Source organism: Mesoplodon densirostris, chromosome 11 (assembly GCF_025265405.1).
Source record: "Mesoplodon densirostris isolate mMesDen1 chromosome 11, mMesDen1 primary haplotype, whole genome shotgun sequence".
In the NCBI taxonomy this organism is placed as follows: domain Eukaryota; kingdom Metazoa; phylum Chordata; class Mammalia; order Artiodactyla; family Ziphiidae; genus Mesoplodon; species Mesoplodon densirostris.
Genome location: NC_082671.1, coordinates 103,358,952 through 103,383,938, shown reverse-complemented (window position 1 = coordinate 103,383,938; position 24,987 = coordinate 103,358,952). Strand labels below are relative to the sequence as shown.

The 24,987-nt window shown below is 40.9% G+C and overlaps 2 protein-coding genes across 3 annotated transcripts in view; one reads left to right on the top strand and one right to left on the bottom strand.

Annotated features, from left to right (window-relative positions):
- The first annotated feature begins 229 nt into the window (after positions 1 to 229).
- Positions 230 to 18,523, top strand: GLIPR1 (GLI pathogenesis related 1). 2 transcript variants are annotated; one of them, XM_060114273.1, is made up of 7 exons: positions 230 to 515; positions 1,318 to 1,563; positions 5,323 to 5,471; positions 10,923 to 11,035; positions 15,164 to 15,249; positions 18,168 to 18,194; positions 18,294 to 18,384. In XM_060114273.1, the coding sequence occupies exons 1-6, from the start codon at positions 342 to 344 to the stop codon at positions 18,189 to 18,191; spliced, it is 792 nt and encodes a 263-aa protein (XP_059970256.1). In that variant the 5' UTR covers positions 230 to 341; the 3' UTR covers positions 18,192 to 18,194; positions 18,294 to 18,384. The 2 variants fall into 2 exon arrangements, with proteins under 2 accessions (XP_059970256.1, XP_059970254.1); XM_060114271.1 differs by lacking the exon at positions 5,323 to 5,471 and having other exon boundaries at positions 234 to 515; positions 18,294 to 18,523.
- Positions 17,981 to 24,987, bottom strand: part of KRR1 (KRR1 small subunit processome component homolog) — a 20,964-nt gene continuing 13,957 nt past the window's right edge. The window contains exons 7-10 of the mRNA XM_060114270.1: positions 23,381 to 23,551; positions 21,258 to 21,335; positions 21,052 to 21,145; positions 17,981 to 19,554 (exon numbers count right to left, since the gene is read on the bottom strand). Of these exons, the coding sequence (XP_059970253.1) occupies positions 19,412 to 19,554; positions 21,052 to 21,145; positions 21,258 to 21,335; positions 23,381 to 23,551 (486 nt within the window). The 3' untranslated portion in view covers positions 17,981 to 19,411. The remainder of the gene's footprint in view (positions 19,555 to 21,051; positions 21,146 to 21,257; positions 21,336 to 23,380; positions 23,552 to 24,987) is intronic.

Genomic DNA, 24,987 nt, shown 5'->3' with positions numbered 1-24,987 from the left:
CTCAGTAAAAATTGGGACTATTTTTTCTGGAGATTCCAGAACTTCCTTTGGAAACATCCCCCAACTCTAAAGAACGTCTGATGTAGCCGCGTAAAAATCCATGTTGTAATAGGTGCTGTGTCACTGAGAACCACCGAAAAGACAGGGTTAAGGGCAAAAAACGAGCTGCAAACCATATATGGAGAAACCCTTTTCTTCACACTTGTGATGAACTCATGTTCTGCTTTCCGTTTTCTCAAAGCTGAAGTCGACTGTGCTTTGTAAAGCTGGCTCACCGACCCTCGGGACCTGCAGTGCCTCTGGATTCCAGCCTGCGGGTCTCCACGCCAGACAGTCTGAGCATGCGAGTCACACTTGCTGTGACAGCCTGGATGCTCTCTGTGGTCTCCAGTTCTTCCTTTCCAGCAAATACTTTGCCAGATATCGAAAATGAAGATTTCATCAAAGACTGTGTTCGAATGCACAACAAGTTCCGATCAGAAGTGACTCCAAAAGCCAGTGATATGCTCTACATGGTAAGAAAAACATGAGTGCTTGTGGCAGAAGTCAGTCAAAAACAACCGATGTGGATTGATTTTGGTGGTGAATCCTTGGTAATCCTGACCAGTGCTCTCGCGGTGATGAAGGTGTGCTTTAACTTCACCACCTGCGATCAAAGCGAACCCAGTTTCGCTCTGCCTGCTCAATGCGTGTTATAAAGCAAGTGTGTGTTACTTCTCTTTTTGGACACGTCCTTTGCACACGTCCTCAGGTGCAATTTATGTCTCTTTTTTGCCTGTTAATTTTTGTGAGGTTTTTTTTGGTTTCGTTTTTTGTCTCTAGGTTGACTTTTTTTTGTTGCCGGCAGAGTACTGACTTTCTCAGGGGGCCGTAGGGCGTCTGGGGGAAAGGCTAGGATTTTGATTCCGTCAGGCTTGGGTTTGAATCCGAGGTCTGTGGCTTTGGCCTGGTTTTTAACCTTTCTGGGCTTCTTACGATAGGGGCTATTGTAGGTATGAAATTACAGAAAATGTGTGAAACCAGCATATGTTATTTTGCAACATAATAGACCTTCAGTGAAATGTTGTTCTGTGTCACTCACTTTGATTCTAAATTCCTCAAAACTAGATTATCGTGTCTCCCACTAACCCTAGTCAAAACTTGAAGACTATAATGTGATCCTCCACATATGGAGGACCTACATGTTTGTGGTCCTTCTCCATTCGGGACATCGCGCCTCACCTCCCATGCAAATTCCCACTTTGCTCATTGTGGTTACAGCGTTGGGTAACAGGTTCCATTCTTGACCCTCCTAGTGTTTCGTATTTATTTCTGCAGACTTGGGACCCAGTACTAGCCCAAATTGCAAAAGCATGGGCAAGGAACTGTCAGTTTGCACACAACATACAGCTGAAGCTACCCCACAAGCTGCACCCAAATTTCACTTCATTGGGAGAAAACCTCTGGACTGGGTCTCTGCACCTCTTTTCTGTGTCTTCAGCCGTCACAGACTGGTACAACGAAATTCAATACTATGACTTCAAGACTCAGAAATGTGACAAGGTCTGTGGCCATTATACTCAGGTAAATATCTGCCTTATATTCTCTTGAAGCCGTCATTTCAAGGGTGAGGAGAAAGCTGGAATCTGGTGTTAAGAAAAATGTAGAGTAAGCTAATGTCCCTGTAAATATGAGAGAGTAGGGGTTACAGGCTTACTTTAAAAATAAATAAATGGAACAGACCCCGATACCAGAGGAGATAGTGCTTGAAGAGTGTAGTTACATGGACATAGGTGAAACGTGAGGCCCACCAATCTGCACAGCCTTTGAATAATTTTGATCACACCTGTCTTCCCGTGGTATTTTGTTCCATTTGTGAGCAATCAAAGGACCTTATGAGTAAATGGATTTATTCCAGGTACGAGTTCTCTAGGAAATTTGAGTCAGTTGTTCTGGGACTATAAAACTGGGAGAAATAAGCCTCTCAGACAGAAGCATCAATAAGAATTGAAGGGGGCTTCCCTGGTGGTCCAGTAGCACAGACTTTGTGCTTCCACTGCAGCGGGGCATGGGTTCGATCCCTGGTCAGGGAAGATCCTCATGCTGCGCAGTGTGGCCAAAAGAAAAAAAAAAACTGTGGTAATAATAGTTATGCTTCCATATCCTCTTAGTCTTTCAAACATGGCCTAAGAATCTATGATGTGCCACATAAAGAGGAAAAAAAAGTCCCAGACCCAGTGGAGAGGTCAACATACAAATTTGTACGAATAATCCTGTAGCTACCCTGCACCCACATCTACAGTATTAGTCTCAATAGCCACATTCAGAGCTTCTCGATGAGATTTTTTTTTTTTAATTCAAGCTGGTTTTGGCTTCCTAACTCTAACTCACATTTGCAACATGGTGGAAACAAATCCCTAGGAAAAGTCTTCTATAATCTTCTTAATATACTGCCTCCCTATACTGGCCACGTTTTCTTTATTTTATTTCCTGGCGGTCCTTGTCAAACCAATAACTAAAGGTAGTGAACCTATGTTTGACTGTTTTTTTGTTGTTGTTGTTTTATTTGCGGTACACGGGCCTCTCACTGTTGTGGCCTTTCCCGCTGCGGAGCACAGGCTCCGGACGTGCAGGCTCAGTAGCCATGGCTCACGGGCCCAGCCGCTCCGCAGCATGTGGGATCCTCCGGCACCGGGGCACGAACCCGTGTCCCCTGCATCGGCAGGCGGACTCCCAACCACTGCGCCACCAGGGAAGCCTTGACTGGTTTTAATGTAGAAAAAAATTGTTGAAATGACGTCTGAGGGCAAAAGCATTTCTAACAAGCCAGTTAACTTGGAATATTAGGTGTTTTTAAAAAGCAAAATGTTGGTAGAAAAACTCAATATAGTTCAGCCTTATAAAGATTCTGACCTCACTGGTGGTGTTATAGATGAAACACGTTTGGCACAGTTATAGGAAATTGTTATAATGAGAGGGAAAGGGTTGATTTCAGTGAAGTTTTCATCTTAAGGTTATTGTAATCAAGGAGGAGCTATGACATCATCAGTAGCCTTGGTCCCTTTCTTGGAAATATAAGTAAGGTCTCCCCTAGACTTGCCCAATAAGCCATCAATTTTGGTTTATATTAACAAATAAACTTAACCAGAAATGAAATTTCATTGGATTCCCACAAATCCTAAAGGGCAAGAAAGCTAAATCCAGAGTGCCTACAAGTGGTATCTGGTGCCATTATGCACTATGGTATTGATCTCCAGAAGTAATTGTCAGTCTGAAGGCGCTGACTCTCGCTCAGTCAGTGTTTAAGCTTCTCCCCTATTCTAGGCACTTTGTAAGGTACAGGTCATGCGTTTTAGTCCAGACTCCTGAAAAAACAGAGCCGGAGATAATAGCTTATGTGCTAAGATTTTACTTGGGAGTACAATTACAGAGAAGTGAGAGGGAGGAGAAATGGCTTGTGGGGCAGGGAATGAGGGGCACAGATGGGAATGGCCCCTGACCCTTGGGAGGTGACTTTTATTTGGAAGAGACATGTGTAAGTGGATGTATTATAGCGCATAGCTAGTGCAGCTCGGAGAAACTGACAAGGTGCCATGGGAGCAATGGGGAGAGAGCAACTGACCTGGCCAGAGGGAGGTATGGAGACACAGGACTTGTCCATACAGCAGGAGACATGTACGTTGGTTCTTAAACTGAGTGAGAGTTTGTCAAATGAAAAGGAAGGGCAAAAGAACTCCAGGCAAAATTAACAAGGTGTAGAAGATGTACAATGTGTACAAATGGACTTGGCATTTCAGAAGAATGGCAAGCAGCTTAACCCACCAAATACACAGTGATCCAAAGACTGTTAAATTGACAACAGTCTCCTAAACCCTGCAAGTTAAAAGACACTTCATGTTTATCATTCCAGGAAGTCAAAACAAGAGGAGGAAACTTCATTATATGTCATAGAGGCCTGAGATCTCAGAGGTGGCCCTCCCCAAATTAACAGAGCTTACTTGTAAACCTTCCTTTTGCATCTAGGGGAAAGAAAAAGTGGCTACTATTTGGGACATAAGAAAACATTTCCTAAAATCCAGTTCCTTTCAGACAGGTAGCAGAGCCCAAAGTGAGTGGTCCTAACCTGTTCTCTTTAAGAGACCACTGCAGTCCACCCCCCAACTCAAATGATGGAGAGGATGTCCAGGGACCCCCGGGTCTGGGAGGACGCAGCACCAGCGACTACTTCTTCAGTGACTGTGGTCCTCAGGTCTCTACGTTTAGGATCTCATGCAACTCTCACCACACGCCTCTAAGAGACGCTATTGTCCACAGATGAATAAACAGGCTCAGAGGGGTCAAGAAGGTGTTATCCCAGTGTCAGTTAGCTAGTAAGAGGAAGAGCTGGGACTCAGATATATGTTGCTTATCTAGTAAAGTAGTCGTATTTAGTAGTCATTGAACAAAGTTTAGATACCTTGCATGAGCTGTTTTTCCATCAATTGGAAGAAAGCTCTTACAGCTTGATTGAAGACTTCCTGTTGTTGTTGGTTTTTGTTTGTTTTTGCGATACCCGGGCCTCTCACTGTTGTGGCCTCTCCCGTTGCGGAGCAAGGCTCCAGATGCGCAGGCTCAGCGGCCATGGCTCACGGGCCCAGCCGCTCCGCGGCATGTGGGATCTTCCCGGACCGGGGCACGAACCCGTGTCCCCTGCATCGGCAGGCGGACTCTCAACCACTGTGCCACCAGGGAAGCCCAAGACTTCCTGTTTTTATCCTTGCAAGGAATCTTGCTGGGAGGTCCAAGATTACTCAGTTGCCATTTTAAATTCATGCTGGAAATTACCTCAAGCGGGTATTTGTAACTTCCCACTTACCCTCATCTTAATTGTTAATAAAAAGCAAGCTATTTTCAGATTTTGGCCAGTGAGCAGTGGTTGTACAGAGTAAAGACAGTAGATTCAGATGCATTATTACTTTTTGGCTGCATTGCTGTGCGTAGGCTTTCTTTAGTTGCGGCGAGCGGGGGCTACTCTTCATTGCGGTACGCGGGCTTCTCATTTCAGTGGCTTCTCTTGTTGCAGAGTACGGCCTCCAGGTGCACGAGCTTCAGTAGTTGCAGCACCCGGGCTCTGTAGTTGCGGCACGCGGGCCCTAGAGCGCATGGGCTTCAGTAGTTGGGGTGCGTGGGCTCAGTAGTTGTGGCGCACAGGCTTCAGTAGTTGTGGCACGCAGACTCTAGCTGTGGCGCATGGGCTTAGTTGCTCCGTGGCATGTGGGATCTTCCCAGTCCAGAAATCAAACCCATGTCCCCTGCATTGGCAGACGGATTCTTTGTTTGTTTTGTTTGTTTGTTTTTTTGCAGTACGCGGGCCTCTCACTGTTGTGGCCTCTCCAGCTGCGGAGCACAGGCTCCGGACGCGCAGGCTCAGCGGCCATGGCTCACGGGCCCAGCCGCTCCGCGGCATATGGGATCCTCCCAGACCGGGGCACGAACCCACGTCCCCTGCATCGGCAGGCGGACTCCCAACCACTGCGCCACCAGGGAAGCCCATGGCAGACGGATTCTTAACCACTGCACCACCAGGGAAGTCCCCAGATGCATTATTACATTATTACCCCAGATGCAACATATATAAGTGTGATATTTCTTGACATGTTAACGCTTTAGTTATGTCTTCACTAGAGATTTAAATTGTGGAAGAATTCTGGTGTATTAATATGGAAGATTATTTAGGTTAGATATTTTGTTGCCGACAGTTCATCTTTGTAAAGTTTGGGAATAGTTTGACTTAAATAGCTGGGTGGGGGACTTCTCTGGTGGTCCAGTGGCTAAGACTCCACGCTCCCAATGCAGGGGACCATTTTAAATTCATGCTGGAAATTAACCTGCTCAGGAAACTAGATCTCTCGTGCCGTGACTAAAAGATCCCGCGTGCCACAACTAAGACCCGGTGCAGCCAAATAACTAAATAAATACTAAAAAAAAATAGCTGGGTGGGCAGCAGCTCAGGCTTGATAGTGCTAAGAATGCCCACTAGATGGCACTAGTGATCTCATTTCTTTTTATCCCCACCCGTTGAAATTTTTATTTTTACACCCTCCCAGAACCAACGGAAGTGTGCGATGTTTCACTGTTTGTCTAGCTGATTTTGTACTTGTTGCATATTACTGATAATGAGTCAGATGGACTCATACTGAGAATTGAAAGGGTTAGACGGTGTAAAGGGGTTGTTAGCTAGAAGGAAGAGACATGCCTGCCCCCACTGGGTTGGGTTCCCCAGATGCAATGCTTTTGTTAGGTATAGGTTCCTGATTCTGCTAAAAAGGAAAGCATGCTGGAAGCATCTTGCTTAGGGCGTGGACTGTCCTCACGGCACTTTGTGGTCACGTAGCATTAAGTTCCACCCCTCATCTAGGAAAAATTGGGGCAGCATGTATTTATTGATTTGTTATGCGGTTAAACATGTTGCATGTAACATGCTGAACACCATCCGGCCACTAGGAAAATTCTCAATGAGTAGCTCTTAATTTTTTTTAATTATTTTTGTTTACCATATTAAAAAATGAAAACATGCAACAGGAATCTGCCTGATTAAAAAAAAGTTTTAAAACAGAAGAAAATTAGTCATAAGAGAATAAAACATGAACATCTGCTGAGAGCTTGCTAAGTTCCATAAGCTGTTCTAATCACTTTCTTATTAGCCCATTTAAAATGTCAAAATAAGCCTGTGGAGTAGGTGGTGTTACCCTCATTTAATAGACGAGGAAGCTGAGGCCAAGGTCACACAGTGGGTGGCTGAGCTGAAATATGAACTTGGTCTTTGTAACCCCAGAGCCCACAGAGTTGAACCCAGAACCTGAATGCCCATGAAGCTATTAAAAAGAGGCCAACTTGAATGGATAAATAAACTGATACATCCATGCAATAAATATTACTCGGCAATGAAAAGGAGAGTGACTAGTAATGAATCCAACAACGTGAGTGAATCTCAAATGCTTACGCTCAGTGAAAGAAGCCAGATTGAAAAAGCTACATTTAAACTGATTCCATTTATATAACATTCTGGAAAAAGCGAAACCACAAGGACAGAAAATAGATTAGTGATTGCCAGGGGCTGGGGGTGGGAGCTGACCACAAAGGGGCACAAGGGAGCTTTGGGGGAAATGTTCTAGATATTGAATATGGTGGCGGCTGCACAACTACATGCTTTTGTCAAAATTCATAACCTAAAAAGGATGGCCTCTATGTTAATTACAACCTGATTTAAAGAGAGCCCAACTAAAACACAAGATGGATGGTAACTAACATTTGCACTGTCTTGGAAAAAAGAGATCAGAAATGTAAAAGTAGAATAAAAAAAAATAGCATAAAGCATTAAATGTGTGTGGGAGGAACCCAAAGATTAAGAGTACTTGAGACTTGAGATACAACACTGGACGAAAGTGCTCAAAGACCAAAGGATCAAAATATAAAATGATTGACTCAGGCGATTGTACTCCCAACATGGCCCATTAGCATGCATAAGAATCACCTGAGGAACTTGTTAAAATAGAGAAACTTTTTGGCTGAATAATGTTCCAATATGTGTGTGTGTGTACCTGTGTGTATGCGTGTGTATATAAATATACTACATTTTCCTTAAGGAAATCCTGTCATTAGCATGGATAGATCTACAGGTATTATGCTAAGTGAAGTAAGTCAGACAGAGAGACAAATACCGTATGATCTCATTTATGTGTGGAATCTTAAAAAAATAAAACAAACTCTTAGAAAACAGATTGGTGGTTGCCAGAGGTGGGGGATGAGTGAAATGGGTGAACGTGGTCAAAAGGTACAAACTTCCAGTTATAAGATAAATAAGTCCTGGGGATGTAATGTACAACATGGTGACTAGAGTTAACAATACTGTATTATGTATTTGAAAGTTGCTAAGAGTATATCTTAAAAGTTCTCATCACAAGAAAAAACTTGTAACCATGTGTAGTGATAGGTGTTAACTAGATATTGTGGTGACCATTTTGCAATATATACAAATACTGAATCACTGATTACACTGTACACCTGCAATTAATATAATTTTGTATGTCAGTTATATCTCAATTTAAAAAAATACAGATTTCAAGGACAATTCCAGTGACTCTCATGCAGTAGGACTGAGATGGGCCCAGAAATCTGCATTTTAAGCAAAGCACCCCAGAGGAAGTCACTTTGAGGTGCAGTGAATAGAAATGAAGAAATTTAAAAATAAATACAAAAATGATTGGGAAATTAAAGTACAAGCATCACACCTGAGAATGGCCATAAAACTAGGTGCTCTCGGGGAGATAGAGGCCTGATTTACTTGGTTACCTGGCGTTCCCTGCAGGGGATTCCAGGGTGTGAGATGGGAAGGGAGACACCCCACCTCAACCAGGGAGGGCCGTCCTTCCCCAAAGGAGAGCTCTGATCCTCTGTGGGAGACCAGCACCTGCCTCCCCAGGTCCTCCCCAGCTGTCACACAAGGAGGTGGACAGATTGCAGAGCGTCCCGGCGCCCCCGGCACTGCCCAGCCCTTCCCCACCTCCTACTCCCTCCGCGAGCCTCGGAGGAGCTGCCTCCATCCTAATCCCCTTCCCCAACTCTACACTCTCTCCCCAGAGAGCTGTCCTTAATTGATTTTTTTTTTTTTTTGAGTAAATTTGACCTTTTTCAGCAGACACACCGGCCTTGCCTCAGTTCTGTGCGTCTTTCCCACCTCGGGGCTGGTTCACACAGGTGTGCCCTCTGCTGGGAATCTTCTCTGGCCTCCCGGACCAGCTCACTTTCCGCATTGGCCTCACTAACTAACTCAGAGCAGGATCCCTGCTGTAAACCCCCCTGCGCGCCCTCCGCTTCCCCTTCACAGAGCTCAAAACCCTAGCCTGACGGTTTCTTGACTGCTTTTCTCTGCATTTTGTGAAGGCACCCGCTGGCTCCAGCTCATTCATCTCCCTGTATTTGGTACAACTAGTCACAAAGTTGCTAAATATGTGTGTGTGTGTGTGTGTGTGTGTGTGTGTGTAAAAATAATGTAAAATTCAATTTCGTATAACTGTAAAAAGGAGTGCATTTAATTGCTGGCTTAAACCCACATACTAGATTTTTTAAATACTTTAAATACTTTTTCTTTCCGCCTTCTATTACAGCAAACAGTCTCAGTTAGGATGAGCTGTGTAATTTGTGTGGCCTAGTGCAAAATGAAAACGTGGATCCCCTTGTTCAAAAATCATGGGAAAAGTGCCACTGAAAGTGCTAAAATGCGTGAGAGCACTGAACTAAACCACGTGTGGGCCCTTCTGCTCACGGGGTCCAGTGGGACAGCGCGCCCTCTCCCGGAAGCTGGCCCTGTTCTTGCTTTCCCTCCTGTGCCACCAGCCACTCCTTTTCAATGTTTTGCTGGCTGTTTTTTTCTCTATCCCATGCTCTCAGTTAGGTGTTTATTACCTTTGCTTACAAGATCTAATCCATTCCCACGTCTTCCAGGTTTGTGTCTCGAGCCATGCTCTGCCCTCTGACCTGCAGACGGTCGTCTGATGGGCATCTCAAGAGTAGCAGGAACTGAACTGAACCCCTTGTCTGCGTTCCCACCCACTTCCTCCTTCCCTCATTTCCCCGTCTCAGCAAATGTTGTTCAGACCCAAACATTGACCTGATTTTTCTCTTTCGCTCTTACCCCACCCTCAAACCCAAAGCAAACCCTTTCAGCTTCACCCCTAAGCTGAACTACGGACCTGGTCAATTCTAGGGAAGCCCCTGCCACCACCGCAGGGAGAGTCACCATCTGCTCTTTCCAGGACCAGTGAAGCACTCTCCCCGGTTCCCTCCCTCTTTTCACCCTTGTTCTTAGTCCATCTGGTTTAACAACCAAAGTGACCTTCCCAAGACCTGGAAAAGGGACTCTCCCTCCCTCCACTGCAAGATTCCCATGAGCTGCTCCTCTCTCTGTGACCTCATTGCCTGTGCTTCTCCCCCACTCCTGGATCCCAGCTCCGCTTGCCTTTATTTATTTATTTTTGGCTGTGTTGGGTCTTCGTTGCTGCGCGCGGGCTTTCTCCAGTTGCAGCGAACGGGAGCTACTCTTTGTTGTGGTGCATGGGCTTCTCATTGCGGTGGCTTCTCTTGTTGCGGAGCATGGGCTCTAGGCGTGCAGGCTTCAGTAGTTGTGGCTCACGGGCTCTAGGCATGCGGGCTTCAGTAGTTGTGGCACGTGGGCTCAGTAGTTGTGGCTCACGGGCTCTAGGTGCACGGGCTTCAGTAGTTGTGGCACACGGGCTCCATAGTTGTGGCTCGCGGGCTCTAGCGTGCAGGCTCAGTAGTTGTGGTGCACCAGCTTAGTTGCTCCACGGCATGTGGGATCTTCCCGGACCAGGGCTTGAACCCGGGTCTTCTGCATTGGCAGGCGGATCCTTAACCACTGCACCAGCAGGGAAGCCCCACTGCTTGCCTTCTTTCTGCCACTCTTGCACGCAAGCAGACTCCACGCCAGGGCCTCGGCCCCAAGGGCTCCCTCTGCACGGATGCTCTTCCTCCACCAGCTGGTCTCCTGCACGTTTTGAGCGCTGCCTCCTCATCATTCAGGCCTCACCTCAAACGCCGCCTCCACACTCGACGCCTTCCCTGCACACCCAAGTGAAAGCAGCCCTCTTCCTCCCCAGCAGTCACTCTCTATCCTGTTAGCCTATTTCTTCATTGCACTAGCTGTCAAAATTAGCTTAGTTATTATGTCTGTTCATTTCACACACACACACACCTTGTACACACACACCTTGTACACACACACACACACAACTTCCAACCAAATTCTGACTACCTAAAACTTCCCTGGTGGTAACTGCTTTACCTAAGTAGAGTTAATATGCCTCACTGTGTTTACGAAGGCCTAATCATACTCAAGTGTTCATTTTAGTATCTCTCTCTTCTTAACAATCCGTATTTTCTTTCAGATTGTTTGGGCAGATAGTTATAAAGTTGGCTGTGCAGTACAGTTTTGTTCTCGAGTTTCTGGCTTTGAAAGTCTTCGCAATGGAGCACATTTTATATGCAACTATGGACCAGCGTAAGTACCCAAATTAACCTCTTTCTGGGGGAAAAAAAACTATTTTAAAAGTATTTACCTTCATTACAGAAAATAAATCTGGGTAATAAAGTGTAAAAGAGAAAATTAACGTTACCCTTAATTTCTCTGCCCAGAGGTCTACTCCATTTACATTGATACATTTTTCTTTGTATGTGTGTTTGTGTTTGTGTCTGTGTGTACACCTTTATAAACACTACATAAACACACACACACGCGAACACATTTTTAATTTATTTATTTTTGCTGTGTTGGGTCTTGGTTTCTGTGCGAGGGCTTTCTCTAGTTGTGGCAAGCGGGGGCCGCTCTTCATCGCGGTGCGCAGGCCTCTCACTGCCGCGGCCTCTCTTGTTGCGGAGCACAGGCTCCAGACGCGCAGGCTCAGTCGTTGTGGCTCACGGGCCTAGCTGCTCCGTGGCATGTGGGATCATCCCAGACCAGAGCTCGAACCCGTGTCCCCTGCATCGGCAGGCAGACTCTCAACCACTGCGCCACCAGGGAAGCCCCGAACACATTTTTAAGAGTAGGAGAGGGGCTTCCCTGGTGGCGCAGTGGTTGAGAGTCCGCCTGCCGATGCAGGGGACACGGGTTCGAGCCCCGGTCTGGGAGGAGGATATGACATTCTCCTCCAACTTCCTTTAAACTTATATATGTGTGCTTATGCATTGTACACATACTTAGAAAACTGAAATGATGAAAATACACGTTTTCTATTTTTTACTTAAAATTACATGAGCATTTTCCATGGCACTGAAGTTTTAAACATGATTACAATAATTAAAAACAATGCCGTAACGTTTGTATAAGGCTTACTATGTACTAAGCACAGTTCTAAGTGCTTCTCATATATTAAACTTATTTAATCTTCATAAAAAGCCTGTAAGTTCTACTATTACCCCTGTTTTGCAGATAAGACAACTGAGGCCCTGACAGGCAACCAAGGAAACTAAACCTTCCTACTTCCTTATTGGGCAGAATACTTTAGGTTCCTTTGTCTGTGTTTCTATTTTATTGAAGTCTAGTTGATTTACAGTTTTTTATTAGTTTCTGGTGTACAGCAAAGTGATTCAGCTATACACGTATGTAATAGTTTGCATCTGCTAATCCTAAACTCCCACTCCATCCCTCCCTGACGTCCCCACGGGCTCTTGGCAACCACAAGTCTGTTCTCTCTGAGTCTGTTTCTGTTTTGTAGGTAAGTTTGTGTCATATTTTAGATTCCAAATACAAGTGATAGTATATGGTATTTGCCTTTCTCTTTCTGACTTACTTGACTTACTTTGATAATCTCTAGGTCCCTCCATGTTGCTGCAAATGGCATTATTTCATTCTTTTATGGCTGAGAAGTATTCCATATACATATATATATATACACACACACACACACACACACACCACATCTTCCATCTTCTTTATCCATTCATCGTAGATGGACACTTAGGTTGTTTCCATGGCCTGGCTATTGTAAATGGTGCTGCAATGAACACTGGGGGGCAGGTGTCTTTTAGAATTATAGTTCTCTCCAGATATATGCCCAGGAGTGGGATTGCTGGATAATATAGCGACTCTGTTTTTAGTTTTTTGAGGACCCTCCATACTGTTTTCCATAGTGGCTGCACCAATTTACATTCCCAGTGAGGGAATGTAAACCCTCACTGTTGGAGGGTTCCCCTTCCTCCACACCCTGTCCAGCATTTATTATTTGTAGACTTTTTAATGATGGCCATTCTGACCGGTGTGAGATGGTACCTCATTGTAGTTTTGGTTTGCATTTCTCTAATCATTAGTGATCTTGAGCAGCTTTTCATGGGCCTATTGGCCATCTCCATGTGTTCTTTGGAGAAATGTCAATTTAGATCTTCTGCCCATTTTTTGGGTTTTTTTGTTGTTGTTGCTGTTATTGAGTTATATGAACTTCCCTTCATCGGTTGCATCATTTGCAAATATTTTCTCCCAGTCCATAGTTTGGTTTTTCGTTTGTCTATGATTTCCTTTGCTGTGCAGAAGCTTGTAAGTTTGATAGGTCTCATCTGTTTATTTTTGCTTTTATTTCTGTTACCTTGGGAGACTGTAGGTATCTTTATCCTAATCATTCCCATCTAAAGTCAGGCCTTTCCAGTAGCATGTTTCTCCCAAGATGAATTCTATTTCCTTAGAAGTCACAGCTGCCTTGTTTTTAGCTTGTTTTTGAAGTAGCAATTCTCCCCTCTTCTTTATAGTACGAAATGCACAATTAAAGTATGAAGTAGCATAAATGACTGCATTAAAAACATTCTAGAATTTAACTACTCAATGAGTACTGTGCTCTTTAACAATGAAAGATACTCCAATGATTAATGTCCATTTTGGATATCTTTTATAATTATCAGACTCTCTACTATATTCCTTTGACTATTTTCCACAGGGTAGCATAAGCATGAGTAAATTTGAGACAACCTAAATTAATTTGGAGCCAAACGAGATTTGAACATATCTTTTTAGCTGGAAATGAGGTGTTAATAAAAAGTAATGTCTCAACTCTGAAGATTAATGTATAGTATTAAGAGAGAGGAATCCATGAACTTGGATTAGAAAAGTTACATCTTTTTCACTAACTTCTACTGAAAGTAACATTTCTTTATGAAGATAACACTCCAATCATTATCAGCAGTAGCTATGACTGTACTGCACTACCTGTATCTTTATCACAGATATGTTCGTATCACTTTCTAGTTGCTGCATCTCTCTCAAAAGTTTTTATCACTACCTTGAAATTACTGTAATTATTAGACTCCCTGCTAGCTCTTACCTAATACTTAATAGAGAAGTACATATTAGTAGATCACAAATATTTTTAACAGGTTAATAACTATTTCAACTTAATTTGTTTCCTTTATAATCCTATGAACTTTATTTTAGGTATTTTTTAACTGTTTTGAGAAAGAGCCCGCATGCTCCACCAGGCTGCCAGAGGGCACAGGACACAAAAAAGTGAAGAACTCCTTTCCAAAAGCAGAGTTCCAAAAAAGATGAGAGCAGTGGCAGGCTCACTGAAATAAATGTACAGCCTTTCACCATTGCTACTCCAGAGATATTCATGGGGACATAAAATGTTTGGTTATTATTTCATTTTCTAATCTGTGATCTTGGTCAATTACACTCTGTGCCTCAGCCTCTAGCTATGGGGATTAAAAAAATTATAGTATCTTCCTCATAGGGTTATTGTGAAGATTGATTCATTCGAGGATGCTTAGAACAGTGCCTAGTACACGAAGAGTATTCAGTAATTATCTATTATTCATATCACATCTTTTATGTGAGAACAAACTGCATTATAGAAACTCCCCCATATTTCTTGTTATATTCTTTTAGAAAGCTCTTTCCCCAGCCAAATGGCTCCTATCCAATAAAAACTATGGAGGTTTGCTAGACTGAGGAGAAAAAAATGTGGGTCATGGTAGCTTTTCTAAGATGGATAGTTTTTTGGATGGCAGTGATCACATAGGCCAGAAAGTAGAGGGAGTACTGCTCTGAAATCATACAAATCTAGGTTTCGTTCTGACTCTGACATCTGTACCTTGTGATTTTTGGCAAGTTACTTTATTTTTTTTATTTTTAGTGGTACGTGAGCCTCTCACTGTTGTGGCCTCTCCCGTTGCGGAGCCCAGGCTCTGGACGCGCAGGCTCAGCGGCCGTGGCTCACAGGCCCAGCCGCTCTGCGGCATGTGGGATCTTCCCGGACCGGGGCACGAACCCGCGTCCCCTGCATCGGCAGGCGGACTCTCAACCACTGCGCCACCAGGGGAGCCCCCTACTTTATTTTTTAGAGGTTTAGTTTCCTTATCTGTAAAATAGAAATAAAAATAACTTCCTCCCCGAGTTGTCTTAAGAATGAACTGAGATGATTAAGACATAGGTTCCTAAACACAGGCACCTAGAATGAACTCTGCAAATATTAGCAGGCTTCCATTTCTGCTTCCCCCTCTCCTCTTCTCTTACCAACCCTCTGAATCTGCTGACTTCCATCCTAGGATTTAGCCAAGGACCATAATAAATTGCAGCTGAAAAAAAAAAAAAAAAAAGACAGAAACCAAAAACTCTCCTAATGGACAGTTTTCCTCTACTTCACAGAGGCAATTACCCAACCTGGCCATATAAAAAAGGATCCACATGCAGTGCCTGCCCCAGTAACGACAACTGTCTGGACAATCTCTGCGGTGAGTAAAAGGAGCAATCTACCAGTAATACAATGTGTTCAAAACTCTTGTAACTTTCTACAGAGCTAAGAATGCAAACATTTGTTTTATCCTAACAGCTATTTTCAGGGAAAGTGGCATCAGGTAGCAATCAAACCAGTGGCTTACTGTCCTGGGAATGAATATATGGTTCAAGAGAAATTTAAAGAAGCAAATAATATTCTTTAGTTAGCGCTAATCAGAAAAACAACAAACGACTCTGATGCTGGGAAACTGTAGACCCAAGATTTGCTAATTTCAGCAAGATCAAAAATTTGTATAACAAAGTTAACCAAAAGAATTCTAAATTGTGTGATACTACCTGTCCAAGCACTCAAGACTTGCATTTTCATCTGCAGAATCAGATAAATGAAATAAAGCTGCAACATGGCACTTTTTACTAGTTAGACAGCATTTAATGAGGAACAGTGGAGGCCAATGAAGCTACATTTCCAAGGATGTTTTACATAACTTTGAAATATTAATACACAACTGGCCAAGAGTCTATTTATGGTTCCTGTCCCAGACACATTCCTTTCCATCTCAGTATGTTTTTTTTTTTTTTTTTTTTACTTTTTGCCATGGTGTGAAGGAAAACCTCAATCAAGCTACTGCAGTTGTGCAAATCCTCTATAGAACTTTTGTGTCCAGATCTGTAACCAACTGAACCCCTCAGGGCTGCAGGGCTGGAGCGGGGTGCTAGGAGCAGGAGGGTAGAGTGGACTGAGTTTAACTGCATAAATTTTTGTTTGGCCAAAGTGTTGCATTGCTTACACGTTTCCTAAGGTCCCTTCCGGGTTTACAATTATAGAATTCTTTTCAACTGCTTTTCCCTTCCTCCTGATTTGTAAACACTGAGTTGTCATTTTTACTCCAGCTACAGAGACGCTTTTTCTACCGGCTTTCTGAGCCAGTCATTTCTCTCTAGTTCAACCATTCTTTCCCTCATAATTAGTTTTGTTTAGAGAACTCACTAACATGTAGCCATAGTGCAACAAATCCCTTCTCAGAGCACCAATATGTTAACTGAATTTTCCATGTTACTCCAACACTACAAAAGCATGTCTTTTTTTTTTCCAAGTTAGGCAGTATGACATAAGAGTTAAAACCACAGATTTTAGAAACAATATTGCTGAGTTCAATTTCCAGTTCCACCACTGTGACGCTGGGCAAGTGTCTGGACCTGTTTCCTCATTAATGAAATGTAGACGGTGGTACCTCTTCACAGGTTTAGTGAAATGAATGAAAAAAAATTATATCTAGAACAAGTGCCTGGCATACAGTATCACTCAATAAATATTGTCTATTATCCCCAAATTCATCCTTCCCATAATCTCAGATCTTGAGTTTACTCTTGGTATTTTGGTGTCTTCTTTATGCCCAAAGCTTTAGATGATATGTTTTTATGCTCATGAACAAGACTCATGCTTCTTTAGAATCTGTGATGAAAACTGAGACAATAATTTTAAATTATGTAAAAAGTAATTTAACTGTTGCCACCGGTTAGCTGTCTTTCCCACTAGACTCTGAATTCCAAACAGGCAGGAATTATGCCTATCTAATTCAACTTTGTAACCAAAGTGCCTAGTCTGGAAGGCAAATAATGGCTAATTTGCATATTTCCTAAAAAAGATCATTCTCTATAAAAATCTAGACAGTAACACCACCACCAGCACAATGATAACAAGAAGAAAACTGCTGGAGTTTTGATCTTAGAGATCTAGCTTGAAATGGTCTCTAACCTTGTGGGATAAAATTCAGAAAATTAAGGCTGTAGTCCAATAATGAAAAGCCCCTGGGCTCTTAAGAGAGACAAAGGAAAACGCATGCTAATTTGCAGGGGGGTAAGGGGATAAAAACTTTTATCTATCAGATTTCATCTCTGACAAGTTGTGGCAAACACTGGAGGAAAAAAATCCCTTTGTGGTCTTCTAGATACTGGTAGGTTCAATAAATACCAATGGAGGCCAAATCAGGATGGTTTTGCAAAATGTGCTGGGCACACCAATGGTACACAAGCTGATTTTAGCTAGTGCATGGATGACATTTGTGTCAATATTCAAAAGTTGAATGTTTAACATTTTAAAAATATATATGTAAGAAAAAATATAACTAGCAAGCATATCATACCTTGATTTCATGGATATAACTGCCAAGAAAAGTTAAAGAAGCAGAAGCTTCGTGGCAATTCACCACAGACAAAGCCCAGTCAGTCACAGGTATGATGACCAGGGATGCTCACGAGTACCAGAGGGTCAGCTGCTTGATGGATTCCACCATAGGAATGCAACAGCAGCTGGCATAGAACCAGTGTAAAAGAGGTGTCTGACCATTTAAAAAGTGTAAGGCTATGGCAGATGTGGAATTCTCTTCCCAGTGCTCTGAATGTCAAAATCTTAATAAAGCTCAGTGGAAGGAAAGGAGTAAATATGACTTTGATATCCAAATGCCCTGATATACTAATGACAGACTGGAACGTACGAGAGAGGCCGCTGTCTCTTCATTACTGACTGATCGTATAGTAGCATTCTTCTCAGGAGAAACTTATTTTCAGGAAAATATTTTAATAAATTGCTCACACTGATTATTACTAACATTCTTCTCAGGAGAAACTTATTTTCAGGAAAATATTTTAATAAATTGCTCACACTGATTATTACTAATACTTATTTTTGATTCTGTTTTATTTTAATTGCATTTATCTGCCAGTTACATTATGTAAAATAATTTTCCATTTATAGTAGTGGTATATAAAAAGTTTACATATAAAGGTTATATAAACAAGTTGATTGCAATAGTCAATGGTTATAATTAAGAGACTTGGCTTTTAAAAAGAAAACAAAACAAAAGCCTCACCAATATCTATTCTTTTAATTTTTTTCTTTCTTCTGATTTTATAGCTAACCCACAACGAGACAAAGTGACACGTATGTATATAAACCTTAAATTGTATAAGATCTATCTGAGCTATGTTACTGCATTATGAGGAATAACATTTAAGAGGATATTTTATGTTTGTTTCACAGGTTACTACTCTGTTGTGTTTCCAGACTGGCCAATATTTCCACGTAACAGAAACATGTCTCTTTTCCTCATTGTTACTCCACCAATCCTAATACTGAGTGTTATAATTATCAGTGTGGTCAAGCACAAATACCCTCATTTAGCTCTTCTGAACTAATACAATCCAGGGGGGGGGAAAAGCCTCAATCATACATGGCTTTAAAAAATAAATAAAAATTGGGTGTATTTCTAATTTGCAGCAAACCCTTACTCAAAAGAAGAAATGGATCAATTTCCTAACATTAGAAGATAAACTCATCTTTACTTTCCACTTTTTATGAAGAAGCATTGTTTTCAGGCTGCCACAGCTGTGACTTTCAGTGAGTAACCTATCCCCTGTATGCCTTAGCTTCTAAATATGTAAAATCAGCGAGCTAGATTTAGGTGAGTCCTGGCCCTCATCAGTAAAAGCATTTCTATATAACCTGTTGCATGCTGCTTCAACTCCAAATATCTGGTTTCCCCTGTTCTCTTGCAAATTTGATGTCTTTCTGGTTTACTATTTCCTCAGACTCATATTGGAATAGTAATTAAGGGAATTAATTTAAAAGGCCTTGCACTTTTGGATTATGGATTAATCTTGGAACAAAATGTAAAATGAGATTACAAAAAGGGATAAACCTAAATGTTTACTTGTTGCCATTAGAGCACTGAAAAATCTATTTTCCTCAAAACCAAATGCTGGGACATGCTTATATTTAAAGACTAACCAATGGCCTCAGACATTGGATTTGATGGATAATAACAGTAGCCACATTGCAAAAATCTTTACATCAACAACCTTAAGAAGTACCCCTAATACCATGCCTAGACAAAACGTGCCTGGAATAGATTAGGTGCAATGCATATAAACACATATATACCACCTTCTAGTATAAAATTTTTCAAAAAACATGGAGAATACAGTAATTTAGAAAGAACTGCTGTTTATATAAAGAACAAAACAAACTCAGAAAAAAGTGATCAGAGTATTACTTCTCACGGATAAGGCAACTAATGCCCTAGTATCTCAAAATCCTTTACAAAAGGAGATAGCTTAATAAATTCTAGCTCAGGGTTTTTTGTTTTTGTTTTTTGTATGTTACTTTTTTTTCTTCTTTTTCTTTTCATCTGCTTCCATTTTAAGCTTAACTTCTTCAGCTGTAAGAGCTCCCAGTTTCTTACTCTTTGCTTTCTTAACCTTTTCCTTGATGGCGGCCACATCAATTTTAGTTTCAGTAGAAGCTAAATAAAAACAATACATGTAATTCTTTAGATTATACCAATAAAGAATACATATATAAGAATAATTTCAGAGTACTGTTGCAATTGAAAGATCATGTTGTAAAATATAAAACACTTGCTTAAAGGAAAGTTAGAAATTTCTTCTAACTAACTAGGAGAAAACAAAGTACTTTAAAAATACATTAGTGAAAATATACACGAAAATGGCATTACACTTTAACTATTTGAACCCATTACTGGATTCAACTATACTAAAATTACATTTTTTCCCTTAAATTGTTGGTGATAAGATTATTTTTATTCTTTTCCATATTTTGGAACTTTAGAGTATTCCTTAAAAAACTTAGTTTTCTGAATATTCAATTAATGACTAGTAGTATTTCATTTAACAAGATTTTGGTAATAAAGACAATAAGCTGAGAGTATCTGGAGGTCCTCCTAACGGAACCCAACCCCATGTATTTAACACAAAAAGTGTGAACAAAACAGAAAAGCAGTGAAAAGAATAAAACTTTTTCTTATTATTTAAAGAACAGCACTCAGGACATAAAAGAACCACAAGATAAAATGTCATCAAGCAACCCAGCAACTTGAGAGCAGACTTAAAGCCTCCACTAGAGTGTAATAGCTACACTTTAATCAGTAATAAACCGAGATTAAACTAGCTATTGAATACCTTCAGAGTACATAACTGACAGATTGTACAAACTAGAAATTATAATGCTTATGATATTTTTAACTTTTATATAACCAAGGATCTAAATAGAATACAATACTTTTAAAGCTGTTAACACTGATATAAATGAACAAACCAGTACTGTTACATGTGGCTTTGACCAGCAGGTCATGTGCAAGGCTGCTGGGTGACCTCCCTCCCCTCACTGTGCCACTGACCACTTGGGAGAGTCACCTTACAGAGGAGTACACATGTTACTAGTGGAAAAGAAAATGCGAAAGAGGAGAAGATAGATCAAAAAGAGGCTAGGAATGAGAAGAAAAGGCATCAGCGTGTTTTCTGTCTTTTTAAAAGCCCCTGAGTAAGAAAGATCGTCCTGCTATTTTGTTGGTGTCTTTTAGCCCAAGTGATGAGAAATCCACGCTAACCGTACAGAAATCAAATTTTAAGCCACAGATCACACAAGTAAAGAAAGTACAACTTTTGATAAGCTCTTTTTAAAGGGCATGATAGCAGAGCTCAGGGATCTTACTGTTTTATTTTTACAGAAGATTCACTGCCCTGGTTTATATCTTTCACAACAGAGTCCTTCCTCAGCACAGAGGTCAGGAAGGGACTGTCAATCTGGGATACTCTTAAATAGGCATTAGCTGCTACTAAATTATAAATTATCTCAGTAACTAACAGCTTTTCCCTAGGATTTGTGATTAATGAAATGCTAAGAGAATAACACTCAAAGAGCTTCAGACAAATCCACTATGGGTTTACTTTTCCTCTAACAGACTTTTACAGCATAACAAGAGTTGGAAAACAAGCATTACCTTCCTTAGGTTTCACAACTGCTTTTTCTTTAGGTGGAATAAACGCTTTGTTTCTTTCCTCTTGCCTTCTACTAAGAGCTTCTGCTTGTTTAGCCTACATCATTAATAAAAAAACTACATTAAAAAACGCTTTTGTAGTTAAATAAGAATTCAAGTATCTATAAACTTTGCAATTAGTGTTGTAAGCACTAGTAGACATAGCTTACCTTTATTGCTTCCATTTTCTGTCTCCTCTTTTGACTTGCCTTCAGAAAGTATTCACCAGTAGCCAATTCTTTATCAATCTGTTGAAATCAGTATTTACAATACATCATAAATAATGTAGATGAGAAGTCAATTCCTGAGAACTTCACAATGACCTTGAGGTAAAGACAGTGGGGTCAAAACTATGATTACTCTATAAAGGTAGCAACATAAAAAGAAGGAAATGTCCTCTAAGCTGAGGGGAATATATGTGCACAAAAGCATGTAGGTAGGAGAGTAGGTGATGTGTTCATGGAATACACAACAGACTGCTTGAGGTGGGGAGGAAGGTCAATGATTCAGAAAAGTGTGAGAGGAAACTGGAAAGACAGTTTGGGGGAAGCATGAAGAAACATGAATGACAGGTAAGGGAGGTGGGAAATGACTTAGAAACGACTGAAGGTTCCTGAGAAGAGTGAAGAGAGCAAAGTAGCACTTTATAAAAGGTACAGAAGAAAGGAGAAGAGAGAAAAGCCTGTTTTTTAAAAAAAGGTTGCAGCATACAAAATGAAAAGCAAGAGTTGTCAGGATGTGGAGACTAATTAAGTACTAATTAGAGCAAGCAATAGCAAATTCATTAAGTGGATAGTCAACATATAATTAATTGGTCTACCTAAGGCAATGTTCTACTAAACTCTAATACTAAGCTCTCTACAATGACTAACTCACTTAATCCTCATTAACAATTCCTTGAGACAGGTATGATCATTATTCCTATTTTCTGTACAAAGAAACTGAGGCAGGGATGGGTTAGATAAATGGTGCCCATAATTACACAGCAAGTAAGTGGCAGAATAAGTCAAATGAGACATCGCTGATTCGAGAAGCTTTACAGTCATAGAAAAAAAAAGGTAAAACGACAACTACTAACTACAGTGCAGGGCTATACAAAATACATCGGGGGTTACAGAAGCACGGTTTAGTAACTGGATCACTCCACTTTCCCCCAGCTAACACTTTCCTTCTGGCTTCACTTTCTTTGTTTTCCAAAGTAGTCCTCAAGATCCAACACTTCCACTGTTTGTTTGTTTTTTTCTATGATGATCATCATTCCTTTTTTACCTTTAACCTTTCATCAAACCTTCCTGGAAAACTACAAACACTGGGCTGTGGGGAAGACAAGATATAGTACACAGAAAGAGATGGGGTTTACACGCTAAGCACAAAGAACTTGTAAAAAGGGAAGACTTTAACATACAGCCAAGGAAGGGAATAATGAAGCAAGACACCTCAGAAGACAGGTGAAGACAGAATTCAAAGAAATGGCAAAGAAAGGATTGATGCAGATGGAAAAAAAAATTGTGAGATAAGAGGAAGTTGAAATAGTTCTTGCCTCGTAGTCTCAAATACTTCTAGTAGATGACATTGCACTTTATTTTACTGCAGTGGGAGGGTGGCTAAAGAATTAAGAGGACACAGAGCTGCCAGAGAATACTGAAGACCTATCTGAGGTTGGAAAGGTGAATTTTTAAGGGATATAATCCAAAGATATGACTTTCTTCAGCTATGTTCAGTAGCCACGTTATAGGAAAGAAGTCAAGTTTTAGGACTGATCCAAGTTTTAGTTTTGTTGGGCAGGTGTGATAGAAGAAAAGGGAGTATGAAAGAAAACAGTGATAGGCAAGAGAGAAAAGGAAATTTTAGAAAGGGAATGATGCCAGAGGAGAGTTGACAAAATTAGAGGCATTCATGTCTTAAAAAAAGGATAGATATTAGACTTAAGACTTCAAATCCAGAGCAATCCTATAGTACATGGTCACATGAATGATGCTAAAGCAGAGTAGAAAGCATTGTGGACTAAATCGTTGAATTTTTTTTCACCATGGAACATTTATAGTGGCTACAGATACACAACTGACACCACCCACCTTGACAGTTTACACTCAAAGTATGAAGCTTCCATTCCCCACCCCCATACAGTTAGTTCAAAATAAGCCTATTCACACTTACCTTCAGTTTCTTATATCTCTACACATCCAAACGTACATACACAGAAATTCCACCCAAAATACCCTCAAAGTTTCTGACAAAAATAGATTAAAATGGTTTCCCCCTCATGTAAAGAAATTCAACATTTAATACTGACCTGACTTTCTGGCTGTGGTGGTGGGAATGGTGTATACTCCTTCTTAACAGTTTTCTTCTTTGGTTCCTTGCGTTTATTCACATTTTTGTGCTTGAACTGTGGCAAAAATCTTTCCCAACTCTGTGATCTTAACTCAGAATCTTTCGCCAACTCTCGTTTAATCATTAAGGTCTTCAACCATGGCAATATATGAACAAAGTAAACTTTTAATTTAATTCAATTTTTTAAAGATTTTTTTTTGATGTGGACCATTTTTAAAGTCTTTATTGAATTTGTTACAACATTGCTTCTGTTTTATGCTTTTTGGTTTTTTGGCCGCGAGGCATGTGAGAGCTTAGCTCCCCGACCAGGGATCGAACCTGCACCCCCTGCACTGGAAGGCGAAGTCTTAACCACTGGACTGCCAGGGAAGTCCCAAACATTTTTAATTTTAGCAGTCATATGTTTCTCAACCTAAGACATTATCAACATTGTTCCTATAAATAATAAAATTAAAAGGAACAATTCTTAGTCTCTTCAGTAGGATTAAACCAATTCCGGAAAGAAAAAATATATAATCTCAAACATGCATAATTAACCAAGCATCAGAAAACCATTAGAAATTTAGAATTGTTAAATTGAGATGAAATTAAGACTCAGTTTTTCAACCATTATTTCATTAAAACCTTTAAAATTCAACCTAACAATAGCAGGTAGAGTTCTTAATTAGTGATGTTTCCTACAAGCAGGAAGCTTTCAGTAGCACCTGAAATATCACAGGGAAAGAAAAAAAGTTTCTCATGATCAATGAAACGAATGTTTTCACACTTCCCCTACTCCATCTGAATTTTATAGACACTGAAACATCAGAGGATGCAAACTAGGCATCAGATGCAAGACAAAGCTCTCTTTATCTTTAATGTCCCAATGTAACTCAAAATCGTTTTTTCACCCCAATCTAAGAGTGACTTTTCAACTTAACTTCATTAAATTCAAGGATTGTTTAACAAATCTCCATCATAAAACAACTCATTATACCATGGTTACATTTCCGAGAACAATCATGAACTTTATGCATACAGGGATACAACAGATCTCTCTCGAAGAGCCTATAATTTGAGTGTTAAATTCCATAATAGGTTTTAATGCAATCTCAAATATTCCAGACTTTACTTATAGAAAAAGGCAGAATTCAGGACTTCCCCGGTGGTCCAGTGGTAGAGAATTCACCTTCCAATGCAGGGGACACGGGTTCGATCCCTGGTCAGGGAAGATCCCATGTCACTGGGCAACTAAGCGCGGGCGCCTCAACTACAGAGCCCATGTACCCTGGAGCTGGCGCACCACTAGATAGAAAACCCGCACGCCACAACCACAGAGAAGCCCGTGCGCTGCAATAAAGGATCCTGCGTGCTACAATGAAAGATCCTGTGTGCCGCAACAAAGACCCAACACGCCAAAAAAAATCTTTTAAAATAAATAAATTAATTAAAAAAGCAGAATTGTAAAAGATCACATCTTTAAATATAATATGTGGGCTCATACCCTAAGAAAACTGGATTGGTACCATCTACTACAAATCCTATGAAGCTTATTTTATTTGTATTGGAAGTGAATCACTACATTAC